The 19935-nt window shown below is 48.6% G+C and overlaps 1 protein-coding gene across 3 annotated transcripts in view; it reads right to left on the bottom strand.

The window, feature by feature from the left end:
- LOC144497049 (H-2 class II histocompatibility antigen, A-B alpha chain-like) overlaps positions 1-19935 on the bottom strand; it is a 90853-nt gene that overhangs the window by 36577 nt on the left and 34341 nt on the right. For all 3 annotated transcript variants that reach the window (XM_078217780.1, XM_078217782.1, XM_078217781.1), the window contains exon 3: positions 15823-16104. In XM_078217780.1, the coding sequence (XP_078073906.1) occupies positions 15823-16104 (282 nt within the window). The remainder of the gene's footprint in view (positions 1-15822; positions 16105-19935) is intronic.

Raw genomic sequence — 19935 nt, 5'->3', positions numbered from 1 at the left:
GGGGGAGGCGGGTCAGATCGTTGTTTGTGGGGGGGGGGGGGGGGGGGGGAGGGGAAGAGGAGGCGGCGGGTCAGATGTATCTCTGGTGGGGGGGGGCAATCGCTGTCTGGTTGGAGTGGGGGTGGGGGGGAGGAAAAGGATGAGGCCAGATCACCGTCTGGGGGGGGGGGGGGGGGGGGAGTGAGCCAGATCATTGCATGGGGGGGGGGGGGGGGGGCGGGGAGGTGGGTAAGATGTATCTATCTCTGGTGGGGGGGGGGGGGGGGGGGGCTGATGGATCTCCGGTGGGGGGGGGGGAGCAGATGCATCTCCGGTGGGGGGGGGGGGGCAGATGCATCTCCGGTGGGGGGGGGCAGATGCATCTCCGGTGGGGGGGGGGGCAGATGCATCTCCGGTGGGGGGGGGGGGGGCAGATGCATCTCCGGTGGGGGGGGGGGGGCAGATGCATCTCCGGTGGGGGGGGGAGCAGATGCATCTCCGGTGGGGGTGGGGGGGGCAGATGCATCTCCGGTGGGGGGGGGCAGATGCATCTCCGGTGGGGGGGGGGGCAGATGCATCTCCGGTGGGGGGGGGGGGCAGATGCATCTCCGGTGGGGGGGGGGGCAGATGCATCTCCGGTGGGGGGGGGGCAGATGCATCTCCGGTGGGGGGGGGGGGCAGATGCATCTCCGGTGGGGGGGGGGGCAGATGCATCTCCGGTGGGGGGGGGGGCAGATGCATCTCCGGTAGGGGGGGGGGGCAGATGCATCTCCGGTGGGGGGGGGGGGCAGATGCATCTCCGGTGGGGGGGGGGGGGCAGATGCATCTCCGGTGGGGGGGGGGGGGGCAGATGCATCTCCGGTGGGGGGGGGGGGGCAGATGCATCTCCGGTGGGGGGGGGGGGCAGATGCATCTCCGGTGGGGGGGGGGGGGCAGATGCATCTCCGGTGGGGGGGGGGGGGCAGATGCATCTCCGGTGGGGGGGGGGGGGCAGATGCATCTCCGGTGGGGGGGGGGGGGGCAGATGCATCTCCGGTGGGGGGTGGGGGGGCAGATGCATCTCCGGTGGGGGGGGGGGGCAGATGCATCTCCGGTGGGGGGGGGGGCAGATGCATCTCCGGTGGGGGGGGGGCAGATGCATCTCCGGTGGGGGGGGGCAGATGCATCTCCGGTGGGGGGGGGGCAGATGCATCTCCGATGGGGGGGGCAGATGCATCTCCGATGGGGGGGGGCAGATGCATCTCCGATGGGGGGGGGCAGATGCATCTCCGATGGGGGGGGGCAGATGATCTCCGGTGGGGGGGGCAGATGGATCTCTGGTGGGGGGGGCAGATGGATCTCTGGTGGGGGGGGCAGATGGATCTCTGGTGGGGGGGGCAGATGGATCTCTGGTGGGGGGGCAGATGGATCTCTGGTGGGGGGGGCAGATGGATCTCTGGTGGGGGGGCAGATGGATCTCTGGTGGGGGGGGCAGATGGATCTCTGGTGGGGGGGCAGATGGATCTCTGGTGGGGGGGCCGATGGATCTCTGGTGGGGGGGGCCGATGGATCTCTGGTGGGGGGGGCCGATGGATCTCTGGTGGGGGGGGCCGATGGATCTCTGGTGGGGGGGGCCGATGGATCTCTGGTGGGGGGGGCCGATGGATCTCTGGTGGGGGGGCCGATGGATCTCTGGTGGGGGGGGCCGATGGATCTCTGGTGGGGGGGGCCGATGGATCTCTGGTGGGGGGGGCCGATGGATCTCTGGTGGGGGGGGCCGATGGATCTCTGGTGGGGGGGGCCGATGGATCTCTGGTGGGGGGGGGCCGATGGATCTCTGGTGGGGGGGGGCCGATGGATCTCTGGTGGGGGGGGGCCGATGGATCTCTGGTGGGGGGGGGCCGATGGATCTCTGGTGGGGGGGGGCCGATGGATCTCTGGTGGGGGGGCCGATGGATCTCTGGTGGGGGGGCAGGGGGGTCTGCTGCCACTCTGCGGGTGATCGGTCTGGGTAGTGGGGGGGTGGTGGACTTGTCGGGGAGAGCAACAAGGGACCAACCACAGAAGAGGAATGTGTGTGGGAGCTTGCACTTGGACAGAAAGTTCCAAACGGTGCAGATTTGAAATGATGTTGGAAGATTCGCCGAGCTTGCACTTGAGGGCAGGTCTCCAGAGAAAACCCTCACCATGAAACAGTTCTGGGCGTGAAAAAAAGAATGGAAGTAGATCCTTGAGAGCTAAAAATCAGCATCCCCCCCCACCCAGACCTACCGCCACCCCTGCCCCCTCCAATCGCCCGCAGAGTGGCAGCGGACCCCCCTGCCCCCCCCACCAGAGATCCATCTGCCCCCCCACCCCCCACCCCACCCGAGATTCATCTGCCCCCCCCCCCCAGAGATCCATCTGCTCTCCCCCCCCCCCCCACCAGAGATCCATCTGCCCCCCCCCCCCCCAACACCGAGATACACCCTCGCAGCCACTTTTTGCTCCTGGGCCGCTTTCTCTGCTTTCTGCTAAGCCCCGCCCACAGCGCGAATCGTACTGGAGATGGCTGAGAGTGTATGGGGGCACCTGAAAGCGGATTTCTGAGTCGGATCTGTACTGCGCCCAGAATCAGCACTTAGAATGAAAATGATAAACAGCACTTAGAATGAAAATGATAAAATCTGGCCCAGAGAGTCACCTAATGCTCGGTCCCTGGCGCTGTGAGGCAGCAGTGTTAACTACTGTACCATCCAAGTAACAGAGCTATCCCTGTCTCGGTTTCATATCCTTCTGAAGTGTGAAACACATTTCAATATTCAGGTCCAAGCCTTGGCCAACTTTCAACCATGTCTCTGTGATGGCTATCAGGTCATACATTTTTATTGCCTGGCACTTGAGGCGTGAACCTTGCTTGCCACTTGCCAGCCCAAGCCTGGATTATCCAGGTCTCGCTGTATTTGGACATGGATTTCTTCTGTATCTGAGGAGTCACGAATGGTGCTGAACATTGTGCAATCATCGGCGAACATTCCCACTTCTAACCTTATGATGGAGGGAAGGTCATTGATGAAGTAGCTGAAGATTGTTGAGCCTAGGACACTACCCTGAGGGACTCCGGCAGTGATGTCCTGGATCCGAGATGACTGACCCTCCACAACCACAACCATCTTCCTATGTACCAGGTATGACTCCAACCAGCAGAGTGTTTGCCCCGATACCCATTGATTCCAGTTTCCCAAGGGCTCCTTGATGCCACACTTGGTAAAATGCTGTTAAGGGCAGTTAGCCTCACCACATCTGGAGTTCAGCTCATTTGTTCAATTTTAAACCAAGGCTATAATGAGGTCAGGAGCTGAGTGACCCATGGTGGAACCCAAGCTGAGCATCAGTGAGCAGGCTATTGCTGTGAAGTGCCATTTTGGCCACTTTGGCTGATGATTATTGCAAATTCTTCAGAGCATTGCCTCAATATTTTACACTGATGTGCTGGGCTCCCCCATTATCGAGGATGGGGATATTTGTGGAAACTCCTCCTCCAGCGAGTTGTTTAATTGTCCACCATCATTCACAACTGGATGTGGCAGGATTGCAGAGCTTAAATCCAATCTGTTCGTTGTGGAATAATTTAGCTGTCTATCACTTGTTGCTGAAGTTGTTTGGCATACAAACAATACTAAGTTGTAACTTCACCGGCTGGACACCTCATTTTTAGTTATGGCTGGTGCTGCTCGTGGCATGCCCTCCTGCACTCTTTAATGAACCAGGGTCGATCGCTGGCTTGGTGATAATGGTAGAATGGGGGATATACCGGGCCATGAGACTACAGATTGCAGTTGAGTACAATTCTAATGCGAGTGATGGTGCACAACGCCTCATGGATTCCCAGTCTTTTGGTGCTAGATCTGTTCGAAGGCTATCCCAATTAGCTCGGTGATAGTGCTACACATCATGATGGAGGGTATTCTCAATGTGAAGATTAATTCCTGTCCACAAGGACTGTGCGGTGGTCACTCTTACCAATACTATCATGGACAGATGCATCTGCGGCAAGTAGGTTGGTGAGGATGAGATCAAGGATGTTTTTCTCTCTCCACCTGTCGCAGTCTAGCAACAGAGGAAGAGATTAACCAGGGAAAGAGTAGGGCCCATTAAAGACACGGAGTAATCTGTGTGTGAAGCCACAGGACACTGGAAGGGTGTTAAATGAATTCATTCAGGAAAAGGAGAACATAGGTACAGAATTCAGGAAAGGGGACTGTAAGAAACTTGCACAGTTTGACATAGGAAGTGAGGAGGTATTGGAGGCTCTGACGAGCTTCAAAATTGGCAAATCCCTAGGCCCGGATGAATTGCTTTCCAGACTGCTGTCGGAGGCGAGGCAGGAAATTGCAGGGGCTCTAACACAAAATTTTAATTCCTCTGTGGCCATGGGGAAAGTCATGATGTGGAGATGCCGGCATTGGACTGGGGTAAACATAGTAAGAAGTTTAACAACACCAGGTTAAAGTCCAACAGGTTTATTTGGTAGCAAAATCCACGAGCTTTCGGAGCGCTGCTCCTTCATCAGGTAAGTGAGAGTTCTGTTCACAAACAGGGCATATATTGATACAAACTCAATTTACAAAATTTATTTTTAGGAGCAGCGCTCCTAAAGTTAGTGGATTTTGCGACCAAATAAACCTGTTGGACTTTAACCTGGTGTTGTGAGACTTCTTACATGGGGAAAGTGCCAGAGAATTGGAAGATGGCTAATGTGGTTCCACTTTTCAAGAAGGATGCTAGAGATGAACCATGAAATTACAGAGCACGAGTCTCACGTCAGTGGTAGGAAAACTAGAAGAACATTATGTAGGTCTTATGAGGAAAGGTTGAGGGAGCTAGGGCTGTTCTCTCTGGAGCGGAGGAGGCTGAGGGGAGACTTAATAGAGGTTTATAAAATGATGAAGGGGATAAATAGAGTGAACGTTCAAAGACTATTTCCTCAGGTGGATGGAGCTATTACAAGGGGGCATAACTATAGGGTTCGTGGTGGGAGATACAGGAAGGATATCAGAGGTAGGTTCTTTATGCAGAGAGTGGTTGGGGTGTGGAATGGACTGCCTGCAGTGATAGTGGAGTCAGACACTTTAGGAACATTTAAGCGGTTATTGGATAGGCATATGGAGCACACCAGGATGATAGGGAGTGGGATAGCTTGATCTTGGTTTCAGATAAAGCTCGGCACAACATCGTGGGCCGAAGGGCCTGTTCTGTGCTGTACTGTTCTATGTTCTAACATTCTGAAGGAGAGAATTAATCTCCACTTGGAAAAGCATGGGTTAGTCAGAGATAATCAACATGGCTTCTTCAGAGGGAGGTCATGCCAAATTAATTGGAGGGAATTTTTCGAAAATGTGACCAAGTGTGTGGATGAGGGAAGTGCAGCCGATATAGTTTATACGCATTTTAGCAAAGTCTTCGACATAGTCCCACATGGGAGACTGATTGAGAAGGTTGAAGCACATGGAATTCAGGGGAACTTGGTAAAATAGATCCGAAACTGGCTCAGAGATAGGTGGTAGTGACTGGAGGCCGGTATCCAGTGGCTTATCACAAGATTCAGTGCTGGGACCCTTATTGTTTGTTATATACATAAATGATATAGATGATAAAGTGGGGTGGGTGGGGAATGATAAGCAAGTTTGCTGATGAGACCAAGATTGGTAGGGTGGTTAATAGTGAAGGAGGTCATAGATAGATGTTATAGATGTTTACAGCATGGAAACAGGCCCTTCGGCCCAACTTGTCCATGCCACCCCTTTTTTTTAAACCTCTAAGCTAGTCCTAATTTCCCACATTTGGCCTACATCCTTCTACACACATCTTACCCATGTAACTGTCTAAACCCTTTTTAAAAGACAAAATTGTACCCATCTCTACTATTACCTCTGGCAGCTTGTTCCAGACGTTCATCACCCTCTGTGAGAAAAAATTGCTCCTCTGGACCGTTTTGTATTTCTCTCCTCTCGCCTTAAACCTATGCCCTCTAGTTTTAGACTCCCTTACCTTTGGGAAAAGATATTGACTCTCTACCTTGTCTATGCCCCTCATTATTTTATAGACCTCTATAAGATCACCCCTCAGCTTCCTACACTCCAGAGAAAAAAGTCCCAGTCTATCCAGCCTCTCCTTACAACTCAAACCATCAAGTCCCAGTAGCATCCCAGTAAATCTTTTCTGCACTCTTTCTAGTTTAATAATATCCTTTCTATAACAGGGTGACCAGAATTGTACACAGTATTCCAAGTGTGGCCTTACCAATGTCTTGTACAACTTCAACAAGACATCCCAACTCCTGTATTCAATGTTCTGACCAATGAAACCAAGCATGCCAAATGCCTCCTTCACCATTCTGTCCAGCTGTGACTCTGCTTTCAAGGAGCTATGAACCTGTACCCCGAGAGCTCTTTGTTCTATTTAAACAACAGCACAACATTTACCACCTTTCAATCTTCAGGCACCTCACCTGTGGCTGTTGATGATTCAAATATCTCTGCTAGGGGGCCCGCAATTTCCTCCCTAGCCTCCCACAGTGTCCTGGGATACACTTCATCAGGTCCCGGGGATTTATCTATCTTGATGCCTTTCAGACTTCCAGCACCTCCATCTCTGTTATGTGTACACTCCTCAAGACATCACTATTTATATCCCCAAGTTCCCTAGCGTCCATGCTTTTCTCAACAGTGAATAATGATGAGAAATATTTATTTAGGATCTTCGCCATATCTTGTTGATCCGCACATAGGTTACCCTGTTGATCCTTCAGAGGTCCTACTTTCTCCCTGGTTGCTCTTTTGCCCTTTATGTATTTGTAGAAGCTCTTTGGATTCTCCTTTGCCTTATCTGCCAAAACAATCTTGTGTCTCCTTTTTGCCCTCCTGATTTCTCTCTCAACTCTACTCCTACACCCTCTATACTCTTCAAGGGTTCCACTTGACTCCAGTTGCCTATGCATGTCAAATGCCTCCTTCTTCTTTACCAGGGCCTCAATATCCCAAGTCATCCAAGGTTCCCTACTTCTACCAGCCTTGCCCTTTATTCTAGCCAGCAACGCCCATGTCCCACGGATGAATAAACAAATAGGTCATAGGCTACCGTAAGATATAGATGGATTGGCCAGATGGTTAGAGCAATGGAAGATTGTATTTAACCCAGACAAATGCGAGGTGATGCACTTTGGAAGAAGTAACAAGACAAGGGAGTATTAATTAAATGGCAGGACACTAGGAAGCTCTCAAGACATCACTATTTATATCCCCAAGTTCCCTAGCGTCCATGCTTTTCTCAACAGTGAATAATGATGAGAAATATTTATTTAGGATCTTCACCATATCTTGTTGATCCGCACATAGGTTACCCTGTTGATCCTTCAGAGGTCCTACTTTCTCCCTGGTTGCTCTTTTGCCCTGGAACAGATGGATCTTGGGGTACTTATTCACAGATCCCTGAAGGTGGCAGAGCAGGTGAATACGAGTGTGAAGAAGGCATATGGGACACTTGTTTTTATTAATTGTGGCATAGATTACAGTTACAGGGGTGGCACAGTGGTTAGCACTGCTGCCTCACAGCACCAGGGACCCAGGTTTGATTCCCAGCTTGGGTCACTGTCTGACAGGGGAGTCTGCACCTTCTCCCCGTGTCTGCATGGGTTTCCTCCGGGTGCTCTGGTTTCCTCCCACATTCTGAAAGACATGCTGGTTAGGTGCATTGGCCATGCTAAATTCTCCCTCAGTATACCCGGAGTGTGGTGACGAGGGGATTTTCACAGTAACTTCATTGCAGTGATGTGAGCCTACTTGTGACACAAATAGAACCATAGAAACTTACAGCTCAGAAACAGGCCTTTTGGCCCTTCTTGTCTGTGCCGAACCATTTTTTGCCTAGTCCCACTGACCTGCACTTGGACCATATCCCTCCACACCCCTCTCATCCATGAACCCGTCCAAGTTTTTCTTAAATGTTAAAAGTGACCCCGCACTTACCACTTTATCCGGCAGCTCATTCCACACTCCTAGCGTGAAGAAGCCCCCCCTAATATTCCCTTTAAACTTTTCTCCTTTCACCCTTAACCCATGCCCTCTGGTTTTTTTCTCCCCTAGCCTCAGTGGAAAAAGCCTGCTTGCATTCACTATCTAAAACCATCAAAATCTTATACACCTCTATCAAATCTCCCCCCAATCTTCTACGCTCCAGGGAATAAAGTCCCAACTTATTCAATCTCTCTCTGTAACTCAGCTTCTCAAGTCCCGGCAACATCCTTGTAAACCTTCTCTGCACTCTTTCAACCTTATTTACATCCTTCCTGTAACTAGGTGACCAAAACTGTACACAATACTCCAAATTCGGCCTCACCAATGCCTTATGTAACCTTACCATAACACTCCAACTTTTATACTCGATACTCCGATTTACAAAGGCCAATGTACTAAAGGCACTCTTTACGACCCTATCCACCTGTGACATCACTTTTAGGGAATTCTGTACCTGTATTCCCAGATCCCTCTGTTCAACTGCACTCTTCAGAGTCCTACCATTTACCCTGTACGTTCTACTTTGGTTTGTCCTTCCAATGTGCAATATCTCACACTTGAATAAACTTTAAACTTCAGCTGTACAGAACATTGGTTAAGTCACAGCTGGAGTAGTGTACACAGCTCTGGTCACCTCACTATAGGAAGGGTGTGATTGCACAGTGGAGATTCACCAGGATGTTGCATTTGAGCTATGAGAGAGACGGGATAGGCTTGGATTGTTTTCTCTAGAGCAGAGAAGGCTGAGGAGGGGACAAGATAAAGGTGTATAAGATAATGAGGGGTAGCGACAGGGTGAATCGGAAGCAGCTGTTCCCATTGGTCGAGGGGTCAATCACGAGGGCGCATAGTTTTAGGGTGAGGGGCAGGAGATTCATGGAGAATTTGAAAAAATGCTTTTTCATTCGGAGGGTGGTGGGAATCTGGAATGCACGGCCTGGGAAGGTAGTGGAGGCTGGAAACCTTATAACTTTAAAAAAATATTTGGATGAGCATTTGAAACATCATTTTATTGTAGGCGCGGTAAAGAATTCTAAGGTTAAGAGGGATTTTAAAAACGGACAGAGCTACCAACATAGAGTTAAATGACTTTGAAACAAAGTTAGAAGCTAATACACAAATGAAAGGCAGTAAGAGATTTAAACAAGTGACTGTGATTTCAAATAAATGCTGATATTTTTAATATACTGGATGTAGTTTTAAGTCAAAGGCAAGAAACTGAAAGGCAATAATGGAAGTGTGGTCAAAAGGGCAGAATCACATTCTTAACTAACAATGAAAACCTTAGACTGTGTAAATTATCAGTAAGTTTCTTATAGAGGAACACTCAAGGATACATTTGTGAATAGGCCTATTTATTGTCCAGATAAGACAGATGCATCCCAGACACGGGCATGTGCCTGGTTTGGTCAATGAGCTGGTGGGAACTTTACCTCTGACCCTTTAAGGTCAAGCATCTGGGAGTTGCTAAAGGATCCAGGAAATGGGATTAGCCAGAACAGTGATTAGCTTCTGAATCCTACAGACTAATGAAATTCCATCATGCCAGAAGGTGAGGTGTGATTGGCTAAGGTATATGACAGATGTTATAATGAATTGAAGATGATTGTTTAAAGCGAATGAAAGGTGGCAGCACAGTGGTGTACAGTCGGGAGGGAGTTGCCCTGGGAGTCCTTAACATTGACTCTGGACCCCATGAAGTCTCATGACTTCAGGTTAAACATGGATAAGGAAACCTCTTACTGGTTACCACGTACCATCCTCCTTCGGCTGACGAATCAGTACTCCTCCATGTTGAACAACACTTGGAGGAAGCACTGAGGGTGGCAAGGGCGCAAAACGTACTCTGGGTGGGAGATTTCAATGTCCACCACCAAGAGTGGCTCGGCAGCAGCACTACTGATCGAGCTGGTCGGGTCCGAAAGGATATAACTGCTAGACTGGGTCTGCAGCAGGTGGTGAAGGAACCAACAAGAGGAAAAAACATCCTTGACCTCATCCTTACCAACTTGCCGGCTGCAGATGCATCTGTCCATGACAGTATCGGTAAGAGTGACCACCGCACAGTCCCTGTGGAGACGAAGTCCTGACTTCACATTGAGAATAACCTCCATTGTGTTGTGTGGCACGATCACCGTGCTAAATGGGACAGACTTCGAACCGATCTAGCAACTCAAGACTGGGCATCCATGAGGCGCTGTGAGCCATCAAGAGCAGTGGAACTGTACTCCAGCACAATCTGCAACCTCATGGCCCGACACATCCCCCATTCAACCATTAACATCAAGCCAGAGGATCAACCCTGGTTCAATGGAGAGTGCAGGAGGGCATGCCAGGATCAGCACCAGGCATACCTAACAATGAACTGTCAACCTGTTAAAGCTACCAAACAGGACTACTTGCATTCCAAATGGCAAAAACAGCAAGTGATAGACAGAGCTAAGCGATCCCACAACCAACGGATCAGATCTAAGCTCGCAGTTCTTCCACATCCAGTGGTGGACAATTAAACAACTCACTGGAGGCAGCGGCTCCACAAATATCCCCATCCTCAATGATGAAGGAACCCAGAACATCAGTGCAAAAGATAAGGCTGAAGTATTCGCAACAATCTTCAGCCAGAAGTGCCGATGATCCATCTCGGCCTCCAGCAGTGGTCCCCAGCATCTCAGATGCTAGTCTCCAGCCAATTCGATTCACTCCACATTGTAAGTTTCAGGGCAATCCTCCATGTTTTAAAAGGACTCAGGAGAAACCTGACAGTTTAAAAGTGGCCAACTCTGGCTGCTGGCTGATAAAACCTCCCAGAAGGCTCGGCAGGACAAACATAAGCTGCCTGTGGACTGTGCTAAGGAAAGGTGTGACCCCCTGAATATGCAAGTGGCCAGAAAGGCAGACACACCAGTGACCTAATCTTCAGAAGGACAAAAGACAGTAAACAGGCCAGCAGGGAGACAATGGCCACTGAAATCGGCCCATCCACAGAAGACAAGAAGACCCATCCCACTAATGGGATACCGTTCAGGAAGCTCCGGAGGAGCATTAAGAAGACATTGAAATAACGACCAATGGGGGTCCAGGCAGTTCCAGCCTTTTGTGTTTGGACTTGACCCAGTTAAACCGAGACTGCCGGTGATCGAAAGCCCATTGTCCTTGAAAATCACCTACGGGGGCAGGGAAGTTGGTTGTTAAATTAGGCTGAAGTTAAGATCAAGGGAGGCAGACAAGCCAAACCGAGCTCTCTTCCAGAATCGCAAGCTCATGTGCAGAGGTGAAGACCAACAGCAGCCCAGTTTCGACCCTGCACTAAGATGTTCGAGCCCTTGTAGAATTGTGAGTAGCCCAGCCAACCTTGTGAAGCTCCCGAGGATAGGATAGAGGTTGAGGCAAGGGGAGGGGTGATGTATTGTAATTTTAAAGTTCAGTAATCTTGTTTTGAACTGTGGAAAGTAAGATTTTACGTTGTACCCGTTAGCATTTCTCCCATAGTGATAGTATAAAGTATAAGTTTTATTCATACGTGGTGTGGTATTGGAGAGGTTGATTCTATTGTTAAATAAATCACTGTAAATTTTGAAACTCGTTTGGAGTTCGTCTTGCCTCTTGTTCTCTCATCAGCGCACTCTGACAAGGTCACAGTTTCAATATCCCTTACCATAAATCCAGAGTCTCGAACCGAGGGTGATCTGAGTGATTCGAACCCACTCACTCAAGGGAGACTGCTGGTCAGGAGATAAAGAACAGAGTCTCTCTGTTCTCTCTCTTGGAGACCTACTCGAGTGGAGTGGGTGCAGGGTGGCCGTTGTCCCACTGACAAGGGAGAGAATCACTCAGGCCTTGGTGGGGGTTTTGGGACGGCTGTGTGATATAAGTATCAGGTTACCGGTCAGGTATAAACGGTGAGCCTGGTTCAGCGCTCTCTCCTGCGGAGTTGCCCCAGTGCAGCATTCCCCGGCCTTTGAAATTTCAAGGCCTGTAAGAGAGAGACACTCGCAGCAATCGGCAGACCCCCAAATACCGGCCTGTAAGTGGAGTAAAGAGAAAGATCCCACTACAACGTGATATTAAGAAACAGTTGGAGGCACTGGATATTGCAAAGGCAATGGGCCCTGATAACATTCCGGCAATAGCACTGAAGACTTGTGCTCCAGAACTTGCCGCTCCCCTCGCCAAGCTCTTCCAGTACAGTTACAACACTGGCATCTACCCAACAATGTGGAAAACTGCCCAGGTGTGTCCTGTGCACACAAAGCAGGACAAATCCAACCCGGCTGATTACCGCGCCATCAGTCTACTCTCGATCATCAGTAAAGTGATGGAAGGGGTCATCAACAGTGCTATCAAGCAGCACCTGCTCAGCAATAACCTGCTCAGTGACACCCAGTTTGGGTTTCGTCAGGGTCACTCAGCTCCTGACCTCATTACAGCCTTGGTTCTAACATGGACAAAAGAGCTGAATTCCAGAGGTAGGCGAGAGTGACAGTCCTTGACATCAAGACCACATTCGACCGAGTGTGGCATCAAGGAGCCCTAGCCAAACTGGAATCAAAGGGTATCAGGGGGAAAATTCATGCTGGTTGGAGTCATACCTGGTACATAGGAAGATGGTTGTGGTTGTGGAGGGTCAGTCATCTCAGCTCCAGGACATCTCTGCAGGAGTTCCTCAGGGTAGTGTCCTCGGCCCAACAATCTTCAGCTGCTTCATCAATGACCTTCCCTCCATCATAAGGTCAGAAGTGGGAATGTTCGCCGATGATTGCACAATGTTCAGCACCATTCGCGACTCCTCAGATACTGAAGCAGTCCATGTTCAAATGCAACAAGATCTGGACAATATCCAGGCTTGGGCTGACAAGTGGCAAGTAACATTCACGCCACACAAATGCCAGGCAATGACCATCACCAATAAGAGACACTCTAACCACCGCCCCTTAACATTCAATGGTGTTATCATCACTGAATCCCCCACTGTCAACATCCTTGGGGTTATCATTGACCAGAAACTCAACTGGACTCGCCACATAAACACAGTGGCTACAAGAGCAGGTCAGAGGCTAGGAATACTGCAACGAGTAACTCACCTCCTGACTCCCCAAAGCCTATCCACCATCCACCAGGCACAAGTCAGGAGTGTGATGGAATACTCCCCACTTACCTGGATTGGTGCAGCTCCAACAATACTCAAGAAGCTTGACACCATCCAGGACAAAGCAGCCCACTTGATTGGCACCACATCTACAAACCCTCCACCGTTCCGTAGCAGCAGTGTGTACTATCTACAAGATGTACTGCAGCAATTCACCAAAGATCCTTAGACAGCACCTTCCAAACCCACGACCACTTCCATCTAGAAGGACAAGGGCAGCAGATAAATGTGAACACCACCATCTGCAAGTTCCCCTCCAAGCCACTCACCATCCTGACTTGGAAATATATTGCCGTTCCTTCGCAGTCGCTGGGTCAAAATCCTGGAATTCCCTCCCGAACGGCATTGTGGGTCAACCCACAGAACATGGCGATTCAAGGCAGCAGCTCACCACCACCTTCTCAAGGGCAACTAGGGATGGGCAGTAAATGCTGGCCAGCCAGCGACACCCATGTCCCACAAATGGATTAAAAAAAAATATTGAAGTCCCCCACCCAGAGTACATTCGGTGCCCTGGCCTCTCAGTGCTTCCTCCAAGTAGTGTACCCTCCAAGAAGGGTACTGACTGATTCATCAGCAGAGGGGGAGACAGTACGTGGTAATCAGCAGGAGGTTTCCTTGCCCGTATTTGGCCGGATGCCATGAGACTTAATGGGTCCAGAGTCGATGTTGAAAACTCCCATAACAACTCCCTCCTGACTATATACCACCATGCCGCTGCTACCTCTACTGGGTTGTCCTACCAGTAGGACAGGATATATCCAGGGATGGTAATGGTGGTGTTTGGGATGTTATCTGTAAGGTCTGATTCCATGAATCTGATTATGCCAGGCTTTGCTTAACTAGTCTGTGAGACAGCTCTCCCAATTTTGGCACTAGCCCCCAGATGTTCGTGAGGAGAACTTTGCAGGGTTGACAGGGCTGAGTTTGCCACTGTCATTCCTGATGCCTAGGTCGATGCTGGGTGGTTTGTCTGGTTTCATTTTTTTATCCAATCTCCTAAAGTTGTTTGATATAACGGAGTGCCTCGTTGGGCCATTTCAGGGTCAACCACACTGCTGTGGGTCTGAGTCACATGTAGGTAAGGGTGGCAGATTTCCTTCCCCAAGGACGTTCGTGAACCAGATGGGTTTTTACGACAATCAACAATGGTCTCATTGTCATCATTAGACTTTTAATTCCAGATTTTTACTGAATTCAAACTTCACCATCTGCTGTGGTGAGATTCAAACCTGGGTCCCCAGAGCATTAAACTAGGTCTCTGGATTACTAGCCCAGTGACAAAAACACTGCCACCGCCTCCCCGCACCCAATACAGAGATTATTACCTTTGAGGTTCTGCTTTTCAATTTAGCCTCTCGTAGCTGATACTTGCTATGCAGAATTTCCTTCCTAGCCCCATTTCTGCTGTCAGTACCCCACATAGACCACAACAACAGGATCCTCTCCTTCCCACGGCAAGTTCCTCTCCAGCCCCAATCAGATGTCCCAAACTCTGGCACTGGGCAGGCAACAAAGTCAGCTGGATTCTTGTTTTCCTCGACACAGAACCGTGTCTATCCCTTGTGCTGTACTGTCCTCTACACCACAACATTCCTATTACTCCCCCCACATGAATGGCTTCCAGTACCACAATGCCAAGGCCAGTTCACTCATCCACCTTGCCGTCCCCATTCTCATCCATACATTCTGCACCTACAGGGCATTTGCTGAGGCTCCTACGTTCTCAATCCCCTTACCTGCCTCACTCACAGTCACACCCTCCTGTCCCTGACCAAATCAGAGGGCCCTATTCTAAGGGGTATAGCTGCCTTCTGGAACAAAATGTTCAGATAATTTTCCCCCTCCTTGATGCATCGCAGTGTCCACAGCTCAAACCTTAACTCATTCATTCTGAATCAAAATTCCTGAAGCTGCAACCATTCACTGCAGATGTGTTTGCTGTGGATTACACTGGTGTCCATGCCAACCCACATACAGCAGATGCAACACATCACCAGCCCTGCCATGTGTTAATTTATTTGTTCTTAATTTATCAATGATTTTTTTTTCACAATTAAAATCTAAAACAGGATTTGATGTGATATTCTGCTTCTCAGAAAAGGTGGAAACTTTAGTTAAATCTCTTTTATGCCCTAGATTTCATTAAATATAGTCTGAAGGTCCAAGTTGAGTGAAAAACTCACCCATGAGAATAATTCAAACTAAATATTTCTAACTTCATAGACCATACAGCACAGAGAAAAAAATTCCCAAAATGTAATAGACACATATTGCACCTGGCCTGATACTGGCTTTTACTCTGTTGTGCTACATACATTTTCTGCAGAGCACAAGGGAAATCCAACACTGAACAGAGATTCATTGCTGACGATTACACAATCAACCACTTATTCTCATTCTCTGTAAACCAAGGTTTGATTGAATTACAGATGTTGATATTTATTGGATTCTAATTGTAAAACCAATCTAATGCCCCAACTATACTCAACAGCCAGTTAAACTAATTATTATATTTTATTACACGGGATTCTATCCACATTTGAAGTGCAAAAACATCAATTGAGGCCTTTCAAGAATGAGACATAAAGTCTGACTCTTACACTGCATCTGACTATAAATCAATTCTGAAACCAGCTCCCAGATAATCAAATCCATACTAACCCCAAAATACAGTCGCTGGCTCCTCCAGACCCTCATGTTCCACATGACAGGAATACATGTCTCCCGGACTCGGGGTGAATTGCAGGTATGCGAATCTCTGGTAGGAATAATCCTTCTTTATATAATACTCTGTGATGTTGATGCCATTAGTCAGTTTTTCATTGTTTCTCATAAACTTCATGGTGATACGTGGAGGGAAGAATCCATCAGTCAGACAGATCAATGTGTTGGGCTGTCCCCATTCTACTGAGACTTCAGGGTACATGGCAATCTGAGGGGCAACTGTGAACAGAGAAAGGACATGGCATGGGTACAATTAACCAATGTGATGTAGCAGGATAAATAAAATATAACAGGTAGACTGTGCAGTGTGGAAAATATACAATGAGTGACTATAATCAATTCCCATCAGTTCAGATCAGAAATTAGACTACTTCAACATGCAGTGGAGAGATAACTAAAGAAAGAGTTTACATTTATAAAGCCTCATCCTCAGCACATCCTCAAATTCCTTACAAACAATGATTTCCACCTGTTGTGTACACAGCAAGATCCTGCAAACAGATGAAAATGAAGTTCATCTGGATTAATGGCACAAAAATAAACTTGACTAAGACGCTGGGAAAAATATTGACTCTTTCAGTAGCTCCTTTAACGACCACTTTACAAAAAAAAAACCTCACTTTAACATTACATCTGAAAGGCGGCACCTCAGAATGTCTGTCCTGGTTTGATGTTAGTTGCGACCAGGACTTCTCTTTGATTTTCTGCAGTTCTTGTGGGCAGTGCTTGGTATTAAATATCCCCAAATATAAATTGTTCAGGAAAGTTAGGAATGGGGAAAACATTCCAGTGCTGGAGAGAGAGAGAGAGCGAGAGGGAGAAAGAGAGTGAGCATCCAGCTAGATCAAGGGCAGAATCTATTTGGTTTGAACTAGAAACCAAAAAAGGTGCAAATCCATTGCTTGGTGTAGTCTATGGGCCATCAAACTAAAAAGATGCAGAGGAACAAATTAGCAAGGAAATTACAGAGGTGCAAGAACTACAGAGTAGTTACAATGGGAACTTTAGTTATCGGAATATAGACTGGGATAGTAATGGGGTAAAGAGCAGAGAGGGGTAAGAGTTGCTCGAGTGTATTAAGGAGAATTTCCATTGCAGTATGATTCCACTCCAATGAGAAAGGAGTACAGTAAAAAGTCTCTCCACTCACCTGATGAAGGAGCAGCGCTCCGAAAGCTCGTGATTCCAAATAAACCTGTTGGACTTTAACCTGGTGTTGTGAGACTTCTTACTGTTCCCGCCCCAGTCCAACGCCGGCATCTCCACATCAATGAGAAAGGGAGCATTGCTGGATCTGGTTTTTCAGAATGAGGGGTCCAAGTGGATCAAGTATCAGCAGAACATTTAGGGTCAGTGATCATTGTATCACAAGGTTTAGGATGGCTATGGAAAACGGCAAGGAACAATCCAGAGTAAGAATAATGAACTGGGGGAAAGCCAAAATTCAATGGGGTCAGAATGGATCTGAGCCAGATACATTGGAGTCAAAGGTTAGCAGGAGAAACAGTAACCGATTTCCTAATTTACAGATATTTCGGGGATGTTACTTATATCCTCGAGTGAAGACCAATGCAAAGAACAGAACAAAGAACAGTACAGCACAGGAAACAGGACCTTCGGCCCTCCAAGCCTGTGCCGCTCATTGGTCCAACTAGACCATTCGTTTGTATTCCTCCATTCCCAGACTGCTCATGTGATTATCCAGGCAAGTCTTAAACGATGTCAGTGTGCCTGCCTCCACCACCCTACTTGGCAGCGCATTCCAGGCCCCCACCACCCTCTGTGTAAAAAACATCCCTCTGATATCGGAGTTATACCTCGCTCCTCTCACCTTGAGCCCGTGACCCCTCATGATCGTCACCTCCGACCTGGGAAAGAGCTTCCCACTGTTCACCCTATCTATACCCTTCATAATTTTGTACACCTCTATTAGGTCTCCCCTCATTCTCCGTCTTTCCAGGGAGAACAAGCCCAGTTTACCCAATCTCTCCTCATAGCCAAGACCCTCCATACCAGGCAACATCCTGGTAAATCTTCTCTGCACTCTCTCTAAAGCCTCCACGTCCTTCTGGTAGTGCGGCGACCAGAACTGGACGCAGTACTCCAAATGTGGCCTAACCAGCGTTCTATACAGCTGCAAGATCAGACTCCAGCTTTTATACTCTATACCCCGTCCTATAAAGGCAAGCATACCATATGCCTTCTTCACCACCTGTGCTGCCACCTTCAAGGATTTGTGGACTTGCATACCTCGGTCCCTCTGAGTTTCTATACTCTTGATGGCTCTGCCATTTATTGTATAACTCCCCCTACATTAGTTCTTCCAAAATGCATCACTTCGCATTTATCTGGATTAAATTCCATCTGCCATTTCTCCGCCCAATTTTCCAGCCTATCTATATCCTGCTATATTGTCCGACAATGTTCATCGCTATCTGCAAGTCCAGCCGTCTTCGTGTCATCCGCAAACTTGCTGATAACACCAGTTACACCTTCTTCCAAATCATTTATATATATCACAAATAGCAGAGGTCCCAGTACAGAGCCCTGCGGAACACCACTGGTCACAGACCTCCAGCTGGAAAAAGACCCTTCGACTGCTACCCTCTGCCTCCTGTGGCCAAGCCAGTTTTCTACCCATCTAGCCACCTCTCCTTGTATCCCATGAGCCTTAACCTTCTTAACCCACCTGCCATGAGGGACTTTGTCAAATGCCTTACTGAAATCCATATAGACGACATCCACAGCCCTTCCTTCGTCAACCGTTTTTGTCACTTCCTCAAAAAACTCCACCAAATTTGTACGGCACGACCTCCCTCTTACAAAACCATGCTGTCTGTCACTAATGAGATTGTTCTGTTCTAAATGCGCATACATCCTGTCTCTAAGAATCCTCTCCAACAACTTCCCTACCACGGACTTCAAGCTCACCGGCCTATAATTACCCAGGTTATCCCTGCTACCCTTCTTAAATAACGGTACCACATTCGCTATCCTCCAATCCTCAGGGACCTCACCTGTGTCCAATGAAGAGACAAAGATTTCCGTCAGAGGTCCAGCAATTACATCTCTTGTCTCCCTGAGCAGTCTAGGATAGATGCCATTAGGCCCTGGGGATTTGTCAGTTTTAATGTTACCTAAAAAACCTAACACTTCCTCCCTTGTAATGGAGATTCTCTCTAACGGGTCAACACCTCCCTCTGAGACACTCCCAGTCAACAAGTCCCTCTCCTTTGTGAATACCAATGCAAAGTATTCATTTAGGATCTCCCCTATTCCCTTGGGTTCTAAGCATAATTCCCCTCCTTTGTCCCCGAGAGGTCCGACTTTTTCCCTGACAACTCTTTTGTTCCTAACATATGAATAAAATGCCTTAGGATTCTCCTTAATCCTGTCTGCCAAAAACATTTTGAAACCTCTTTTTGCCCTTCTAACTCCCTGTTTGAGTTCTTTCCTACTCTCTCTGTATTCCTCCAGAGCTCCATCTGTTTTCAGTTGCCTGGACCTAACGTACGCCTCTCTTTTCTTTTTGATCAGATCCTCAATTTCCCTGGTTATCCACGGCTCTCCAATCCTACCTTTCATATCCTTCCTTTTTACAGGCACATGCCTGTCCTGCAGCCTTATCAACTGTTCCTTAAAAGACTCCCACATGCCAGACGTGGACTTACCCCCGAACAGCCTCTCCTAATCAACGGCCACCAATTCCTGCCTAATCCGGCTATAGTTAGCCTTCCCCCAATTTAGCACCCTACCCTGAGGACCACACTCGTCCTTGTCCATTACTATCCTAAAGTTAACAGCGTTGTAGTCACTATTTGCCACATGTTCCCCTACCGAAACTTTGACGACCTGACCGGGCTCATTTCCCAGAACTAGATCCAGTATAGCCCCCTCTCTAGTTGGGCTATCTACATACTGTTCCAAAGAACCTTCCAGTACGCATTTTACAAATTCCTCCCCGTCCAGACTCCCAGCCCCAAGCACTTTCCAGTCTATACCAGGGAAATTGAAGTCTCCCACTACAACAACCCTATTTTTTCTGCACAT

The sequence above is a fragment of the Mustelus asterias genome, chromosome 8 (assembly GCF_964213995.1).
Source record: "Mustelus asterias chromosome 8, sMusAst1.hap1.1, whole genome shotgun sequence".
Taxonomy (NCBI): domain Eukaryota; kingdom Metazoa; phylum Chordata; class Chondrichthyes; order Carcharhiniformes; family Triakidae; genus Mustelus; species Mustelus asterias.
The sequence above is the reverse complement of the archived record's forward strand: the minus strand, read 5'-3'. Positions and strand labels throughout refer to the sequence as shown.